This window comes from Anthonomus grandis, chromosome 2 (genome assembly GCF_022605725.1).
Source record: "Anthonomus grandis grandis chromosome 2, icAntGran1.3, whole genome shotgun sequence".
Taxonomy (NCBI): Eukaryota; Metazoa; Arthropoda; class Insecta; order Coleoptera; family Curculionidae; genus Anthonomus; species Anthonomus grandis.
Window position 1 is genome coordinate 4,060,144 of NC_065547.1, and position 19,433 is coordinate 4,079,576.

The window sequence follows — 19,433 nt, forward strand, 5'->3', positions numbered from 1 at the left end:
TGGTAAAAAGTGCAAAGGAGGCCTTGATGTATATACGTTGTCGTTATTGTCAATGTCAAAATAACGCATGGATGCCAACTTGATTTTTTTTTGAGATGTTTTAATTAAAACTATGAGTTTTTATTACATATTTAATAATTCATAAATTGTATTTGATGACGTCATCATTGGTGTAAAATTCAAAATGGCGGATACGCGCAGACTTGATAGAAAATAAATTCAATGACGCAAATAAAAGCACACTAGATTAAAATTTTAATCTAGTGTGCCATGACAATCGGTTATGAGTCAAGTAGGCTTGAAAAAAGTTATTGATGAGTCATTTTTTTCTTAAATTACTGACGCCGCCATTTTGGAACAAAGTGCAAAGGAGGCCTTGATGTATATACGTCGTCGTTGTTGTCAATGTCAAAATGACACATGGATGCCAACTTGATTTTTTTTGTGATTTTTTAAATTAAAACTATGAGTTTTTATTACATATTTAATAATTAATAAATTGTATTTGATGACGTCATCGTTGATGTAAAATTCAAAATGGCGCGGATACGCGCCGACTTGATAGAAAATAAATTCAATGACGCAAATAAAAGCACACTAGATTAAAATTTGAATCTAGTGTGCCATGACAATCGGTTATGAGTCAAGTAGGCTTGCAAAAAGTTATTGATGAGTCATTTTTTGTAAAATTATTTGTTAGCCTACCTGACGCCGCCATTTTGGTAAAAAGTGTAAAGGAGGCCTTGATGTATATACGTCGTCGTTGTTGTCAATATCAAAATGACGCATGGATGCCAACTTGATTTTTTTTGTGATTTTTTAAATTAAAACTATGAGTTTTCATTACATATTTAATAATTAATAAATTGTATTTGATGACGTTATCGTTGGTGTAAAATTCAAGATGGCGGATACGCGCCGACTTGATAGAAAATAAATTCAATGACGCAAATAAAAGCACACTAGATTAAAATTCGAATCTAGTGTGCCATGACAATCGGTTATGAGTCAAGTAGGCTTGAAAAAAGTTATTGATGAGTAATTTTTTTCTTAAATTACTGACGCCGCCATTTTGGTAAAAAGTGCAAAGGAGGCCTTGATGTATATACGTCGTCGTTGTTGTCAATGTCAAAATAACGCATGGATGCCAACTTGATTTTTTTTGTGATTTTTTAAATTAAAACTATGAGTTTTTATTACATATTTAATAATTAATAAATTGTATTTGATGACGTCATCGTTGATGTAAAATTCAAAATGGCGCGGATACGCGCCGACTTGATAGAAAATAAATTCAATGACGCAAATAAAAGCACACTAGATTAAAATTTGAATCTAGTGTGCCATGAAAATCGGTTATGAGTCAAGTAGGCTGGAAAAAAGTTATTGATGAGTATTTTTTTCTTAAATTACTGACGCCGCCATTTTAGTAAAAAGTGCAAAGGAGGCCTTGATGTATATACGTCGTCGTTGTTGTCAATGTCAAAATGACACATGGATGCCAACTTGATTTTTTTTGTGATTTTTTAAATTAAAACTATGAGTTTTTATTACATATTTAATAATTAATAAATTGTATTTGATGACGTCATCGTTGATGTAAAATTCAAAATGGCGCGGATACGCGCCGACTTGATAGAAAATAAATTCAATGACGCAAATAAAAGCACACTAGATTAAAATTTGAATCTAGTGTGCCATGAAAATCGGTTATGAGTCAAGTAGGCTGGAAAAAAGTTATTGATGAGTATTTTTTTCTTAAATTACTGACGCCGCCATTTTAGTAAAAAGTGCAAAGGAGGCCTTGATGTATATACGTCGTCGTTGTTGTCAATGTCAAAATGACACATGGATGCCAACTTGATTTTTTTTGTGATTTTTTAAATTAAAACTATGAGTTTTTATTACATATTTAATAATTAATAAATTGTATTTGATGACGTCATCATTGGTGTAAAATTCAAAATGGCGCGGATACGCGTCGACTTGATAGAAAATAAATTCAATAACGCAAATAAAAGCACACTAGATTAAAATTTGAATCTAGTGTGCCATGACAATCGGTTATGAGTCAAGTAGGCTTGAAAAAAATTATTGATGAGTATTTTTTTTCTTAAATTACTGACGCCGCCATTTTGGTAAAAAGTGCAAAGGAGGCCTTGATGTATATGCGTCGTCGTTGTTGTCAATGTCAAAATGACGCATGGATGCCAACTTGATTTTTTTTGTGATTTTTTAAATTAAAACCATGAGTTTTTATTACATATTTAATAATTAATAAATTGTATTTGATGACGTCATCGTTGGTGTAACATTCAAGATGGCGGATAAACGCCGACTTGATAGAAAGTAAATTCAATGACGCAAATAAAAGCACACTAGATTAATATTTGAATCTAGTGTGCCATGACAATCGGTTATGAGTCAAGTAGGCTGGAAAAAAGTTATTGATGAGTAATTTTTTTCTTAAATTACTGACGCCGCCATTTTGGAAAAAAGTGCAAAGGAGGCCTTGATGTATATACGTCGTCGTTGTTGTCAATGTCAAAATGACGCATGGATGCCAACTTGATTTTTTTTTGATTTTTTAAATTAAAACTATGAGTTATTACATATTTAATAATTAATAAATTGTTAAGTTGTATTTGATAACGTCATCTTTGCTGTAAACCTCAAAATGGCGGATAAGCGCCTACTTGATAGAAAATAAATTATATGACGCAAATAAAAGCACACTAGATTAAAATTTGAATCTAGTGTGCCATGACAATCGGTTATGAGTCAAGTAGGCTTGCAAAAAGTGATTGATGAGTAATTTTTTTCTTAAATTACTGACGCCGCCATTTTGGAAAAAAGTGCAAAGGAGGCCTTGATGTCTATACGTCATCGTTGTTGTCAATGTCAAAATGAAGCATGGATGCCAACTTGATTTTTTTTGTGATTTTTTAAATTAAAACTATGAGTTTTCATTACATATTTAATAATTAATAAATTGTATTTGATGACGTTATCGTTGGTGTAAAATTCAAAATGGCGGATAGGCGCCGACTTAATAGAAAATAAATTCAATGACGCAAATAAAAGCACACTAGATTAAAATTCGAATCTAGTGTCCATGACAATCGGTTATGAGGCAAGTAGGATTGCAAAAAGTTATTGATGAGTCATTTTTTTCTTAAATTACTGACGCCGCCATTTTGGTAAAAAGTGCAAAAAGGAGGCCTTGATGTATATACATCGTCGTTGTTGTCAATGTCAAAATGAGGCATGGATGCCAACTTGATTTTTTTTTGGTGATGTTTTAATTAAAACTATGAGATTTTATTACATATTTAATAATTAATAAATTGTTAAGTTGTATTTGATAACGTCATCTTTGCTGTAAACTTCAAAATGGCGGATAAGCGCCTACTTGATAGAAAATAAATTCTATGACGCAAATAAAAGCACACTAGATTAAAATTTGAATCTAGTGTGCCATGACAATCGGTTATGAGTCAAGTAGGCTTGCAAAAAGTTATTGATGAGTCATTTTTTTCTTAAATTACTGACGCCGCCATTTTGGTAAAAAGTGCAAAAAGGAGGCCATGATGTATATACGTCGTCGTTGTTGTCAATGTCAAAATAACGCATGGATGCCAACTTGATTTTTTTTTGTGATGTTTTAATTAAAATTATGAGTTTTTATTACATATTTAATAATTAATAAATTGTTCAGTTGTATTTGATGACGTTATCGTTGGTGTAAAATTCAATATGGCGGATAGGCGCCGACTTGATAGAATCTAGAGTGCCATGACAATCTGTTTTCAGTCCAGTAGGCTTGGAAAAAATTGATTGATCATGATGATAGTTTTTTTAATTCATTTCAAAGCCTACTTCACCATGTAAGAAAAAGACAAGACGGTCTTATTGCTTAGGTATACGTCATTGTTGCTATCATTGTCGCACGAATGCCAACTTGATTAAAAAACAATTATGAATTTTAATTATCTATTCAATAAGTAATTAATAAAAGTTAAATTGTGTCTTCGTTTCTGTAAAATTCAAAATGGCGGATGAGCGCTGACTTGAAAATAAATACAATGACACCTCACACGTCATCTTTTAACGTTTTGTCTTTCAAATATTTAATTTAGTATGCCATGACAATCGAATAATCGTCGAGTAGGGTTGGGTAACGTTTATGGATGATTTTTCTTAAATTTTCTTCTAAGCATACTTGACCCTTTTAGAAAAAAAATGCAAAAGAAGCCCTTGAATGCGTCATCGTTGCTTTCAAATTCAAAATGGCGCACAAGTCCTAAAATAATTAAAAAAAAAAAATATTTTTTTTTTTAATTAAAACTGAATTTTAATTACATGTTCAATAATTAATAAAAGTTAAATTATATTATATAATACAGCGTTGTCATCGTTGGGGTAAAATTCAAAATGGCGGACGGGTACCAACTTGATAAAAAATAAATACAATGTAAAGCAATGACACAAATAACTAGATTTTCATTTTAATCTAGTGTGCTATGACAATCGTTTTTCCGTCATGGAGGCTTGGGTAACATAAATCGATAATTCTTTGAAGAATGTATTTCTAAGTCTACTTGATGTTTTTGGAAAAAATACAAAGGAGGTCTTGCTGCTTATGCGTCATCGCTGCTATAAAATTCAAGATGGCGGATGGGTGCCAACTTCATAAAAAATAAATCAATGACACAAATGAAATTTTTATCTAGAATGCCATGACAATCGGTTTTCAGTCCAGTAGGCTTGGAAAAAAATTATTGAGTCTTTTTTTTTTTTTTAATTATTTCAAAGCCTACTTGGCGGCACCGTTTTGAAAAAAAGTGCAAAGGCGGCCTTCATGCTTATAAATGTCATCGTTGCTGTCAAATTTAAAATGTCAAACGGGTGCCAACCTAATAAAAAAAATCTTCTTTTGTTGTTATTTCTAAAATCAATTTTTCCCAGTCTCCTTGACCAATTTGATACAGTCACTGGTCACTGGATTTTGCCAATTTTATTTAAAAAAAAAATAGTGTTGCCCTCTAACGGACTAATCAAGAACTGTTTTTTTCAGCTAATCACCTGATTTTTGACACTCCACATAGCAGGACGCCGCCCCCCTTCCCCATTTCCGAATATGATTTGGCCATACGAAAAACCGTAATTTCCCGCACGCTAGTAAACCCGAAAATTAATTCCCTTCCTTAATTTGATTGAACAAAAAACGAATCTCAGGAATACAAATTGTAGAGTGTGAAAATGGAAGAGCGAGTGTATAGTAGCGATCTGTCTTATCCTAAGGAAGCGAAGAAGTGCCTGATTTATAGAATATTTGGTAAGTAACGTGATTTATTGTTTGGCAACGTTGCCTACGAGTAATGGCCTGAGCCAACGTTGCCAGGTTGTGCTGCTTTTTGGATTTTCAAGGTTTACTTTTAAGTTATTCAAGGTTAAAAAAATTAGGGCATGGTTCTTGTTGCTTATTACATTATAATCAAATTTCATTTTTTATTCCTATAAAAATCAAACAGAGTTTAACGTTTACATAGGAACTAAATAACTGTTTCTTAAATATTCACTTTTGCGAATGTTTTCTGTGGTTTACCAAAAACATCTGGTCTATTTAAGTTGCGCAACCATAAACGACACTAATTTATTTAATGTTGCGCAACATTAAAATTCATTGAATAAAAAAACCCGTTCGGTTTTCCATACATCGGTTAATTAGCATGAAACTTAATATGATGAATAATTTTGTGGGTACAAACTATTGACGTTCGTCATGAAATTTGCATATTTTTTAATGAAAAAGTGCTCATTATGATGTTAGAGATTTGAAAATTAGAACATGTTTTAAGAAAAATCAAAATCAAAAATTTTAAAAATGCAGTCTTGGAAATTGATGAAATTATTTTTAAAAAATTGAAATTTTTAGGCACAAAGTGCCCATATGTCTAAAACTAGTGAAGTTAGAGATTTGAAAATTGGAACATAGATTCTTCTAAGAAAATCATTGGATACCTATTTCAGCATTTTTTCCAAACATTTTTAAAAATGGAGAAATCAGCCGTTGAATTTGATAAAAAAAAATATTTAAAAAAAATTTAAATTTTTAGGCACGAAATGCTCATATCTTTGAAACCAGTGAAGTTAGAGGTTTGAAAATTGAAACATAGATTCTTCTAAGAAAATCATTGGACACCTATTTTGGCATTTTTTCCAAGCATTTTTAAAAATGGAGAAATCAGCCTTTAACTTTGATTAAAAAAAAATATTTAAAAAAAATTGAAATTTTTAGGCACAAAATGCTCATATCTTTGAAACCAGTGAAGTTAGACGTTTGAAAATTGAAACATAGATTCTTCTAAGAAAATCATTGGACACCTATTTTGGCATTTTTTCCAAGCATTTTTAAAAATGGAGAAATCAGCCTTTAACTTTGATTAAAAAAAAATATTTAAAAAAAATTGAAATTTTTAGGCACAAAATGCTCATATCTTTGAAACTAGTGAAGTTAGACGTTTGAAAATTGAAACATAGATTCTTCTAAGAAAATCATTGGACACCTATTTTAGCATTTTTTCCAAACATTTTTAAAAATGGAGATATTATCCTTTAAATTTGATAAAAAAATTGAAATTTTTAGGCACGAAATGCTCATATCTTTGAAACCAGTGAAGTTAGAGGTTTGAAAAGTGGAACATATATTCTTCTAAGAAAATCATTGGACACCTATTTTAGCATTTTTTCCAAAAATTTTTAAAAATGGAGAAATCAGCCGTTGAATTTGATAAAAAAAAATATTTAAAAAAAATTTAAATTTTTAGGCACGAAATGCTCATATCTTTGAAACCAGTGAAGTTAGAGGTTTGAAAATTGGAACATATATTCTTCTAAGAAAATCATTGGACAACTATTTTAGTATTTTTGCCAAAAATTTTTAAAAATGGAGAAATCATTCTTGGAAGTTGATAAAAAAAATATTTAAAAAAAATTGAAATTTTTAGGCACAAAATGCTCATATCTTTGAAACCAGTGAAGTTGGAGATTTGAAAATTGGAACATATATTCTTCTAAGAAAATCATTGGACAACTATTTCAGCATTTTTTCCAAAAATTTTTGAAAATGGAGAAATTAGCCGTTGAATCTGATAAAAAAAAATTGAAATTTTTAGGCACAAAATGCTTATATCTTTGAAACCAGTGAAGTTAGAGGTTTGAAAATTGGAACATATATTCTTCTAAGAAAATCATTGGACACCTATTTTAGTATTTTGGCCAAAAATTTTTAAAAATAGAGAAATCATTCTTGGAAATTGATAAAAAAATTATTTCAAAAAAATTGAAATTTTTAGGCACAAAATGCTCATATCTCTAAAACCAGTGAAGTTAGAGGTTTGAAAATTGAAACATAGATTCTTCTAAGAAAATCATTGGACACCTATTTTAGTATTTTTGCCAAAAGATTTTTAAAAATGGAGAAATCATTCTTGGAAGTTGATAAAAAAATTATTTCAAAAAAATTGAAATTTTTAGGCACAAAATGCTCATATCTTTGAAACCAGTGAAGTTAGAGGTTTGAAAATTGGAACATATATTCTTCTAAGAAAATCATTGGACACCTATTTTAGCATTTTTTCCAAAAATTTTTAAAAATAGAGAAATCAGCCGTTGAATTTGGTAAAAAAAAATATTTAAAACAAATTGAAATTTTTAGGCACAAAATGCTCATATCTTTGAAATCAGTGAAGTTAGAGGTTTGAAAATTGGAACATATATTCTTCTAAGAAAATCATTGGACACCTATTTTAGTATTTTTGCCAAAAGATTTTTAAAAATGGAGAAATCATTCTTGGAAGTTGATAAAAAAATTATTTCAAAAAAATTGAAATTTTTAGGCACAAAATGCTCATATCTTTGAAACCAGTGAAGTTAGAGGTTTGAAAATTGGAACATATATTCTTCTAAGAAAATCATTGGACACCTATTTTAGCATTTTTTCCAAAAATTTTAAAAATAGAGAAATCAGCCGTTGAATTTGGTAAAAAAAAATATTTAAAAAAAATTGAAATTTTTAGGCACAAAATGCTCATATCTTTGAAACTAGTGAAGTTAGACGTTTGAAAATTGAAACATAGATTCTTCTAAGAAAATCATTGGACACCTATTTTAGCATTTTTTCCAAACATTTTTAAAAATGGAGATATTATCCTTTAAATTTGATAAAAAAATTGAAATTTTTAGGCACGAAATGCTCATATCTTTGAAACCAGTGAAGTTAGAGGTTTGAAAAGTGGAACATATATTCTTCTAAGAAAATCATTGGACACCTATTTTAGCATTTTTTCCAAAAATTTTTAAAAATGGAGAAATCAGCCGTTGAATTTGATAAAAAAAAATATTTAAAAAAAATTTAAATTTTTAGGCACGAAATGCTCATATCTTTGAAACCAGTGAAGTTAGAGGTTTGAAAATTGGAACATATATTCTTCTAAGAAAATCATTGGACAACTATTTTAGTATTTTTGCCAAAAATTTTTAAAAATGGAGAAATCATTCTTGGAAGTTGATAAAAAAAATATTTAAAAAAAATTGAAATTTTTAGGCACAAAATGCTCATATCTTTGAAACCAGTGAAGTTGGAGATTTGAAAATTGGAACATATATTCTTCTAAGAAAATCATTGGACAACTATTTCAGCATTTTTTCCAAAAATTTTTGAAAATGGAGAAATTAGCCGTTGAATCTGATAAAAAAAAATTGAAATTTTTAGGCACAAAATGCTTATATCTTTGAAACCAGTGAAGTTAGAGGTTTGAAAATTGGAACATATATTCTTCTAAGAAAATCATTGGACACCTATTTTAGTATTTTGGCCAAAAATTTTTAAAAATAGAGAAATCATTCTTGGAAATTGATAAAAAAATTATTTCAAAAAAATTGAAATTTTTAGGCACAAAATGCTCATATCTCTAAAACCAGTGAAGTTAGAGGTTTGAAAATTGAAACATAGATTCTTCTAAGAAAATCATTGGACACCTATTTTAGTATTTTTGCCAAAAGATTTTTAAAAATGGAGAAATCATTCTTGGAAGTTGATAAAAAAATTATTTCAAAAAAATTGAAATTTTTAGGCACAAAATGCTCATATCTTTGAAACCAGTGAAGTTAGAGGTTTGAAAATTGGAACATATATTCTTCTAAGAAAATCATTGGACACCTATTTTAGCATTTTTTCCAAAAATTTTTAAAAATAGAGAAATCAGCCGTTGAATTTGGTAAAAAAAAAATATTTAAAACAAATTGAAATTTTTAGGCACAAAATGCTCATATCTTTGAAACCAGTGAAGTTAGAGGTTTGAAAATTGGAACATATATTCTTCTAAGAAAATCATTGGACACCTATTTTAGCATTTTTTCCAAAAATTTTTAAAAATGGAGAAATCAGCCGTTGAATTTGATAAAAAAAAATATTTAAAAAAAATTTAAATTTTTAGGCACGAAATGCTCATATCTTTGAAACCAGTGAAGTTAGAGGTTTGAAAAGTGGAACATATATTCTTCTAAGAAAATCATTGGACACCTATTTTAGCATTTTTTCCAAAAATTTTTAAAAATGGAGAAATCAGCCGTTGAATTTGATAAAAAAAAATATTTAAAAAAAATTTAAATTTTTAGGCACGAAATGCTCATATCTTTGAAACCAGTGAAGTTAGAGGTTTGAAAATTGGAACATATATTCTTCTAAGAAAATCATTGGACAACTATTTTAGTATTTTTGCCAAAAATTTTTAAAAATGGAGAAATCATTCTTGGAAGTTGATAAAAAAAATATTTAAAAAAAATTGAAATTTTTAGGCACAAAATGCTCATATCTTTGAAACCAGTGAAGTTGGAGATTTGAAAATTGGAACATATATTCTTCTAAGAAAATCATTGGACAACTATTTCAGCATTTTTTCCAAAAATTTTTGAAAATGGAGAAATTAGCCGTTGAATCTGATAAAAAAAAATTGAAATTTTTAGGCACAAAATGCTTATATCTTTGAAACCAGTGAAGTTAGAGGTTTGAAAATTGGAACATATATTCTTCTAAGAAAATCATTGGACACCTATTTTAGCATTTTTTCCAAACATTTTTAAAAATGGAGAAATCAGCCGTTGAATTTGATAAAAAAAAATATTTAAAAAAAATTGAAATTTTTAGGCACAAAATGCTCATATCTTTGAAACCAGTGAAGTTGGAGATTTGAAAATTGGAACATATATTCTTCTAAGAAAATCATTGGACAACTATTTCAGCATTTTTTCCAAAAATTTTTGAAAATGGAGAAATTAGCCGTTGAATCTGATAAAAAAAAATTGAAATTTTTAGGCACAAAATGCTTATATCTTTGAAACCAGTGAAGTTAGAGGTTTGAAAATTGGAACATATATTCTTCTAAGAAAATCATTGGACACCTATTTTAGCATTTTTTCCAAACATTTTTAAAAATGGAGAAATCAGCCGTTGAATTTGATAAAAAAAAATATTTAAAAAAAATTGAAATTTTTAGGCACAAAATGCTCATATCTTTGAAACCAGTGAAGTTAGAGGTTTGAAAATTGGAACATATATTCTTCTAAGAAAATCATTGGACACCTATTTTAGCATTTTTTCCAAAAATTTTTAAAAATGGAGAAATCAGCCGTTGAATTTGATAAAAAAAAATATTTAAAAAAAATTGAAATTTTTAGGCACAAAATGCTTATATCTTTGAAACCAGTGAAGTTAGAGGTTTGAAAATTGGAACATATATTCTTCTAAGAAAATCATTGGACACCTATTTTAGCATTTTTTCCAAACATTTTTAAAAATGGAGAAATCAGCCGTTGAATTTGATAAAAAAAAATATTTAAAAAAAATTGAAATTTTTAGGCACAAAATGCTCATATCTTTGAAACCAGTGAAGCTAGAGGTTTGAAAATTGGAACATATATTCTTCTAAGAAAATCATTGGACACCTATTTTAGTATTTTGGCCAAAAATTTTTAAAAATAGAGAAATCATTCTTGGAAATTGATAAAAAAATTATTTCAAAAAAATTGAAATTTTTAGGCACAAAATTCTCATATCTCTAAAACCAGTGAAGTTAGAGGTTTGAAAATTGAAACATAGATTCTTCTAAGAAAATCATTGGACACCTATTTTAGTATTTTTGCCAAAAGATTTTTAAAAATGGAGAAATCATTCTTGGAAGTTGATAAAAAAATTATTTCAAAAAAATTGAAATTTTTAGGCACAAAATGCTCATATCTTTGAAACCAGTGAAGTTAGAGGTTTGAAAATTGGAACATATATTCTTCTAAGAAAATCATTGGACACCTATTTTAGCATTTTTTCCAAAAATTTTTAAAAATAGAGAAATCAGCCGTTGAATTTGGTAAAAAAAAATATTTAAAACAAATTGAAATTTTTAGGCACAAAATGCTCATATCTTTGAAATCAGTGAAGTTAGAGGTTTGAAAATTGGAACATATATTCTTCTAAGAAAATCATTGGACACCTATTTTAGTATTTTTGCCAAAAGATTTTTAAAAATGGAGAAATCATTCTTGGAAGTTGATAAAAAAATTATTTCAAAAAAATTGAAATTTTTAGGCACAAAATGCTCATATCTTTGAAACCAGTGAAGTTAGAGGTTTGAAAATTGGAACATATATTCTTCTAAGAAAATCATTGGACACCTATTTTAGCATTTTTTCCAAAAATTTTTAAAAATAGAGAAATCAGCCGTTGAATTTGGTAAAAAAAAATATTTAAAACAAATTGAAATTTTTAGGCACAAAATGCTCATATCTTTGAAACCAGTGAAGTTAGAGGTTTGAAAATTGGAACATATATTCTTCTAAGAAAATCATTGGACACCTATTTTAGCATTTTTTCCAAAAATTTTTAAAAATGGAGAAATCAGCCGTTGAATTTGATAAAAAAAAATATTTAAAAAAAATTGAAATTTGTAGGCACAAAATGCTCATATCTTTGAAACCAGTGAAGTTAGAGGTTTGAAAATTGGAACATAGATTCTTCTAAGAAAATCATTGGACACCTATTTTAGCATTTTTTCCAAAAATTTTTAAAAATGGAGAAATCAGCCGTTGAATTTGATAAAAAAAATATTTAAAAAAAATTGAAATTTTTAGGCACAAAATGCTCATATCTTTGAAATCAGTGAAGTTAGAGGTTTCAAAATTGGAACATATATTCTTCTAAGAAAATCATTGGACACCTATTTTAGCATTTTTCCAAACATTTTTAAAAATGGAGAAATCAGCCGTTGAATTTGATAAAAAAAAATATTTAAAAAAAAATTGAAATTTTTAGGCACAAAATGCTCATATCTTTGAAACCAGTGAAGCTAGAGGTTTGAAAATTGGAACATATATTCTTCTAAGAAAATCATTGGACACCTATTTTAGTATTTTTTCCAAGCATTTTTAAAAATGGAAAAATCAGCCTTTGAATTTGGTAAAAAAAAAATATTTAAAAAAAAATTGAAATTTTTAGGCACGAAATGCTCATATCTTTGAAACCAGTGAAGTTAGAGGTTTGAAAATTGAAACATATATTCTTCTAAGAAAATCATTGGACACCTATTTTAGCATTTTTTCCAAAAATTTTAAAAAATAAAGAAATCAGCCGTTGAATTTGATAAAAAAAAATATTTAAAAAAAATTGAAATTTTCAGGCACGAAATGCTCATATCTTTGAAACCAGTGAAGTTAGAGGTTTGAAAATTGAAACAAATATTCTTCTAAGAAAATCATTGGACACCTATTTTAGCATTTTTTTCAAACATTTTTAAAAATGGAGATATTAGCCTTTAATTTTGATAAAAAAATTGAAATTTTTAGGCACAAAATGCTCATATCTTTGAAACCAGTGAAGTTAGAGGTTTCAAAATTGGAACATAGATTCTTCTAAGAAAATCATTGGACACCTATTTTAGCATTTTTTCCAAAAATTTTTAAAAATGGAGAAATCATTCTTGGAAGTTGATAAAAAAAATATTTAAAAAAAATTGAAATTTTTAGGCACAAAATGGTCATATCTTTGAAACCAGTGAAGTTAGAGGTTTGAAAATTAGAACATATATTCTTCTAAGAAAATCATTGGACACCTATTTTAGTATTTTTGCCAAAAATTTTTAAAAATGGAGAAATCATTCTTGGAAGTTGATAAAAAAATTATTTAAAAAAAATTGAAATTTTTAGGCACAAAATGCTCATATCTTTGAAACCAGTGAAGTTAGAGGTTTGAAAATTGGAACATATATTCTTCTAAGAAAATCATTGGACACCTATTTTAGTATTTTTGCCAAAAATTTTTAAAAATGGAGAAATCATTCTTGGAAGTTGATAAAAAAATTATTTAAAAAAAATTGAAATTTTTAGGCACAAAATGCTCATATCTTTGAAACCAGTGAAGTTAGAGGTTTGAAAATTGGAACATATATTCTTCTAAGAAAATCATTGGACACCTATTTTAGTATTTTTGCCAAAAATTTTTAAAAATGGAGAAATCATTCTTGGAAGTTGATAAAAAAATGGAAATTTTTAGGCACAAAATGCTTATATCTTTGAAACCAGTGAAGTTAGAGGTTTGAAAATTGGAACATATATTCTTCTAAGAAAATCATTGGACACCTATTTTAGCATTTTTTCCAAACATTTTTAAAAATGGAGATATTAGCCTTTAAATTTGATAAAAAAAATTGAAATTTTTAGGCACAAAATGCTCATATATCTCTAAAACCAGTGAAGTTAGAGATTTGAAAATTGAAACACACATTCTTCTAAAAAAATTATTGCACACCTATTTCAGTGTTTTTCAAAAAAAAAATAAAAATGGAGAAATCAGCCTTGAAAGTTGATAAAAGAATATAAAAAAAAAGATATTCTTAGGAACAAAATGGCCATATCAAAAAAAAACTATTACTCCTAGAGATTTAAAAACTGAAATAGAACTTCTTTTAAGAAAATCATTAAGACACCTATCACATTATTTTTTTAAATATCAATTTTACTATGCAAAAAAAAACAACAAACCACCCAACCTTGACCCAACAAATAGCCAACATACATATAAACTTTTAAACCACGAAACCAACTTTCAATGACAATTATTTATTATGTAAACACACTAACAAGCCGCTATTTCACTCCTAGACAGAGTCTAAGGTTTCTGGTACATTTTCTAGGTCAAGTGCCCGCCAGGTTGGTCCTCTACCTGCTGTCGTGGTCCGGATTCCTCGTGTCGTTCATGATGAGAAACGACATCAATCTCACCATTGTGGCCATGGTGGCCGAGAGACCTCACGACAACTCATCGGTAGAATATTGTTTCATCGTCGAGGATAATAATAATACAGCACCAGAGGTAAATAGAACGTTTTATGGGTATTTTATTAACATTCCCGCTTTTATAGTACGCCCCATTTTTTCAATGTTTGTTTTGGTCACATAATATTGAGCAGATAGTATTATGGGGTTTTAATGATTTAATAATTGTTTAAATTTAATTGTCTGTATTCTCTACGCTTATGAGGTATTTAGAGCCAAAAAGAAACAAAGTTTCAGTGGTTTGGCCTATCCGGAGACAAGGCAAATACCAGCAATTATCGACCTATTAGCGTAATAAATAATTTTTCGAAAATCTTTGAAAAGTGCCTTAAAGACAGATTATTAACATATTTAAAGAAAAAAAAACTTAATATCCAAACACTGATATGGTTTTCTTAATGGATCTTGTACCACTATCAGCGTACTAAACAAATTACAAATTCACTCGATGATAATAAAAAGTGTATTGGGGTATTCTTAGATATGGCTTAATAATTCAGCACCCGAGGTAAATAGAACGTTCTAGGAATATTCTATTAATATTCTCACTTTTACAACAATACATCTCATTGAGTTACTTATTTTATTGGGTATTACGTCACTTATAGTAAAAATCAATTTAGAAAACACAATGTCACAAATTGAAAAGAAGAAGAAAATAGACTTATTCAGGTGTTTAAAAGAAATATGAATTAAACTCTTTAGCGATACCTCTCGTTATATTGAATTTAAGTTTTAAATGTAATAATTAACTTTTTTTCATCATGGTATAGTTTGAAACAAATTTTAGGATGCAATCCAATGTTGCACATCGGCGGTCGGTTTCATTGTTGGTTGACTATCAGATGCCCAATATTATCGAATCGTACGTCATGTAATGGTCGAGGCACTCTGGTTTTTCCTTGCAGGGGTTTAGTCTCAAAACTTTTCAAAAAACTTGGCGATATGTATCGTCGAAACGCCAATAAACTAACAGAGTCAGGATGATTTGTTTTCGATTTTCGCATAAGTAACCAGGCATTCACAACAGATACGTCTAATAAATATAAGACTAGTGGTCAATACCATTTCCTTTGTCGAAATCTTGATCTATAAGCCGCAACAAGACCATCTAATTTGTCCACACCACTCATATATTTATTATAGTTGGCTACTATTTTCGGCTGAGGAACGGTCTTCTTAGATCGGGTGACCCTGTCCCAACGAAGTGTGTTAGTTACTTCAGTGGTTTCAAAATTGGATGCAACAGAAACAACTTTATTATCTTTCCATTGTACGAGCATGCTGGTGTCATTTCTTTCGATAATACTTATAGCTTCCCCTTTGCTGATTATTCCATTCCTTCTTAGTTTGTACCAGACATTTCTCTAAACGATTATCTCTTATTGTGCCTGTGGCACAATAATTGTTTTTCGATAAATAGTCAAAGAGAGGAAGGCCTGTAAAGTAATTATCCATAAAATTTTATAACCCTTACCTGAAGGTAATTCCTGAACTGGGTTCATACACACTTTCAGCACTACTACCAGTGCGCTTAGAGTCTTTTATTTTCTTCAATTCCTTCCTGTAATTACTACGTAGTGTATTAATTTGCTTTTTCACATCTTCAATAGTGGCTTGTGCCTTTAAACGTACATAAATTTGAAGCAAAGCTTCGTATCCGCGTCTTTTTTTGTCTCGATCGGAATACTCTCTCAATTTGATATTCCACAACTCTGGCATTGACTTATAAGCTGCAATAAACCTCTTTAATATTGATTTTCTTGTTTCTTCTTCTTCAAAAGATATGCTGGATGAAGGTGACCCTACTGGAGACTGCATCGATTCCATGATGCCTCAATGACCACTTGAAATACTGAATTACTTTACTGCGCTCGGACGATCAATATTTTCATCAGTATTTTGGCTCCGCCTAAATACTTTCAGGACCCCGAAAGTATTATCAGTATACTGAAAGTCCATCAGTATTTGCCCTCACACGATCAGTACTATTGTCAGTATTTCGAAATACTGTCAGTAATACTGATCGTGTGAGGGCCACTTAAGTGCTCGATGTATCCCCACTTTTTTTTTTATCGCAAGGAATTTGCTGGTCCCTTATAAGGGACGCTAGGTATTAATGGGCTAACTGTGATATGAATATTGAAATTGAAAACGATGAGAAAACATACTTATTAAATAAAAATACCTAATTTGAACCAACTTTTTGGTAGTTAAATCTACTACCGTTATCAAGGTAAGTAAAATAAAATGAAATTAAAAATATGAAAATAATATACTTATCGGGTGTCCGGTAAAGTTAAAGAGACGTCTAAAAGCCGATTTTTTTTAAAAATTTTACATAGAATGTTGAGTTTAAACGTTTTATTAATAACAAGGTGAGGATAAAGTAAAAAAATGCAAAATTTTAAAAATATAAGGGATTTTCTACTTAAGTACAATTCAAAATTACACCCGGCTTAACTACACTCTATTTGCGGCTACCCATCACGTTGATCATTATGTATGCTATTAATTCAAATTAAAGCCTTAAGTAACCAAATTCTGTAACTTGTTAGGCTACCCCTTATACATTATGGCTATTGCGAGAAATCAGCAGAGAACTACACGCGTGACTTTTAATAGGTGGTTAGCGGGGTATAACCACTAGGGCTCAAAAGGATAAAGTTATATAGGAATTTTTCGTCTTATTTTTAAACAAGGATTACACCCTCGAAAGGATGTCGCTTTCTTTTGAATCACACGGTATATGCACGTTCCTAAATATCCTATTTCTAGTTTTGCAAACATATAACCTATCTAAATGAATTTTGCAATTCTCCATTTCCTTATTACCCTACCAAAGTTTGGATAAATTGAATTTATACGTTCATAATGTTTTTAGTAAACTATATTCCCCTATTTGTTTTTTTCAACTTTGATTTTACCCTTTGAAGGACTACGGAGGTACACTGGAATGGTCCACCCGCATCCAATCGTTCGTCTTGGCCTCCTTCTATTGGGCGTACATCGTTTCCCAAGTGGTGGGCGGTCTGGCCACCCAAAAGTTGGGCACCAAAAGGGTGTTCGGATACGCCCAACTGGCCACCGCGTTGTCCAGTTTGTCCATTCCGATGGCCGCCGAAACCCATTACGGTTTGGTCATCGCCTTGAGGTGCATCCAAGGATTCGCTTCGGTAAGTTCTCTCGTTCTATTTAATTTTGTTTTTTATGTAGAGTGTTTGGAAATGATGAAACAATCACCCTGTATAACTAATGTAGTTGAAGTTCGGGCCATTTTTAAACACCCTATAGAAGTTAGTTTATTGTTCCATGTACGGGGGGTGAATCTTTAAGAAGAATAGTTTGGATAAATCTCTTAACTTTTGAGCTACAGGAGGTAACTTCGTTATGTTTAATGCGGCACCCTGTTTATTATTATATATTTGGATTCTACGTGGAATTATGACGAATTTGAGGCGTTACATGGCATACTTTGGTAAAGTAGGTTTTCAGATATTTGCACTTGAAATTCGCCATTTGTTTACTTTTAGGGTATTTAATATGAAGAATTAAATGTTTTTTACTTTACTATTGAATTATTCGAAAGAGTATAATATCAACGGGTTTATCTTGATTTTCAAAAATATTTTTGCAAGTTTGGTTAATGCTATAAAAAAAAATGAGCTGAAAAAGAGGACCATGTCAATGGGTTTATTTGGATTTTTACAAAATTTGGGAAAACGATTGATGGTGCCCAAAATCTGATTTTATCATTCAATTAGTGACTAAAAAGTAGCTGAAAAAGAGTGCCATATCGATGGGTTTATTTTACTTTTTTTAAAATTTGGGAATTTTGAGAAAACGGTTAATAGTATTAAAAATCTGATTGTACCATTCGATTAGAGAGTAAAAAGTAGCTGAAAAAGAGTACCATGTCAATGGATTTATTTTGATTTTTACAAAATTCTAGTTTCATCATTGAAATTCCCGTGAAAAAATTTGCTGAAAAAAGAGTAGTATGTCAATGGATTTCTCTTTATTTTTTGCTAAGCTCAAAAGTCGAGGGATTTAAAACTAAAACACTTCTTCAACAGAAACAACCCGTATAAACGAATCACACGAATGGAGAAAAATATAAACAAAAATTTGAACCGTTTAGCGTTGAACCGAGCACGCAGAAACGCCCGAACAATGTCCGACAATCCCCGAGAACGCGGTGTTGCCGCTGATTCCGTAAAATCAATGACAATTAACCTATTTTAGGGTCTCACATGGCCTGCCATGTACGCTTTGGTCGGGCATTGGATCCCCGTGCCCGAGAGGAGTAGATTTATGTCTAGTTTTCAAGGTAAGAATTTACACGTTGTTCATTTATTAGGGCGTACGATAATCACATTTTGGCAACGACAATTTGTTTGTTTGTTTGTCTACGCGACCTTGTCACATTGTGTTATAGCGTTGATTGAATATTTGGGAAGATACGCAATCCTATGTTAAAAAGTGTACCCGGTCGACTATCGGATGGCCGTTCAGTTTTGTGCACCGTGTGGTGCTGCCGCAAAGCGTCAAATCAAGGAACGATTTATTTTAGCTGCGTGGACTTGGCTTTTGGCTTCTTTGAGTCAGGTTTTCAACGACGCTGGAATCTCCGGTTACGCGGCCGTGTTGGATATTTTTTTAAGATATGGGAACTGCCAACTATGTTTTTATAATTTTTTTTGAACATACAACACAATATGTTTTTGAGACAAAAATTAATACAAAAATATATATAAAAAGCTATTTTTACAAAATTACCATCAAAGTTTAATACAAGTTATAATTCCAACAAACATTATGTTTCCTCCATTTTGTGTTCAAGAGGGTCAAGTTTAAAAAAAAAAACCCGTTGCACTTAATTAACTAAAAACTAATATACAAAAAATATGTGGAACAAATTTTAAGATATAAGTAGGTTTCACGTAAATATTATAAAGAATAATTGAAATAATTCATAAGACTTAATACCGATGGTAATATAACTTCTTGATCAATAATTTTTTGTAAAAAGTAACCCATTTTGTCAT

The 19,433-nt window shown here is 29.8% G+C and overlaps 1 protein-coding gene across 2 annotated transcripts in view; it reads left to right on the forward strand.

Moving 5' to 3' along the window:
• Positions 1-19,433, forward strand: part of LOC126733550 (sialin) — a 77,212-nt gene that overhangs the window by 5,089 nt on the left and 52,690 nt on the right. For both annotated transcript variants that reach the window (XM_050436884.1, XM_050436885.1), the window contains exons 2-5: positions 5,078-5,338; positions 14,244-14,422; positions 17,322-17,561; positions 18,631-18,715. In XM_050436884.1, coding sequence (XP_050292841.1) covers positions 5,263-5,338; positions 14,244-14,422; positions 17,322-17,561; positions 18,631-18,715 — 580 coding nt within the window. In that variant the 5' untranslated portion in view covers positions 5,078-5,262. The remainder of the gene's footprint in view (positions 1-5,077; positions 5,339-14,243; positions 14,423-17,321; positions 17,562-18,630; positions 18,716-19,433) is intronic.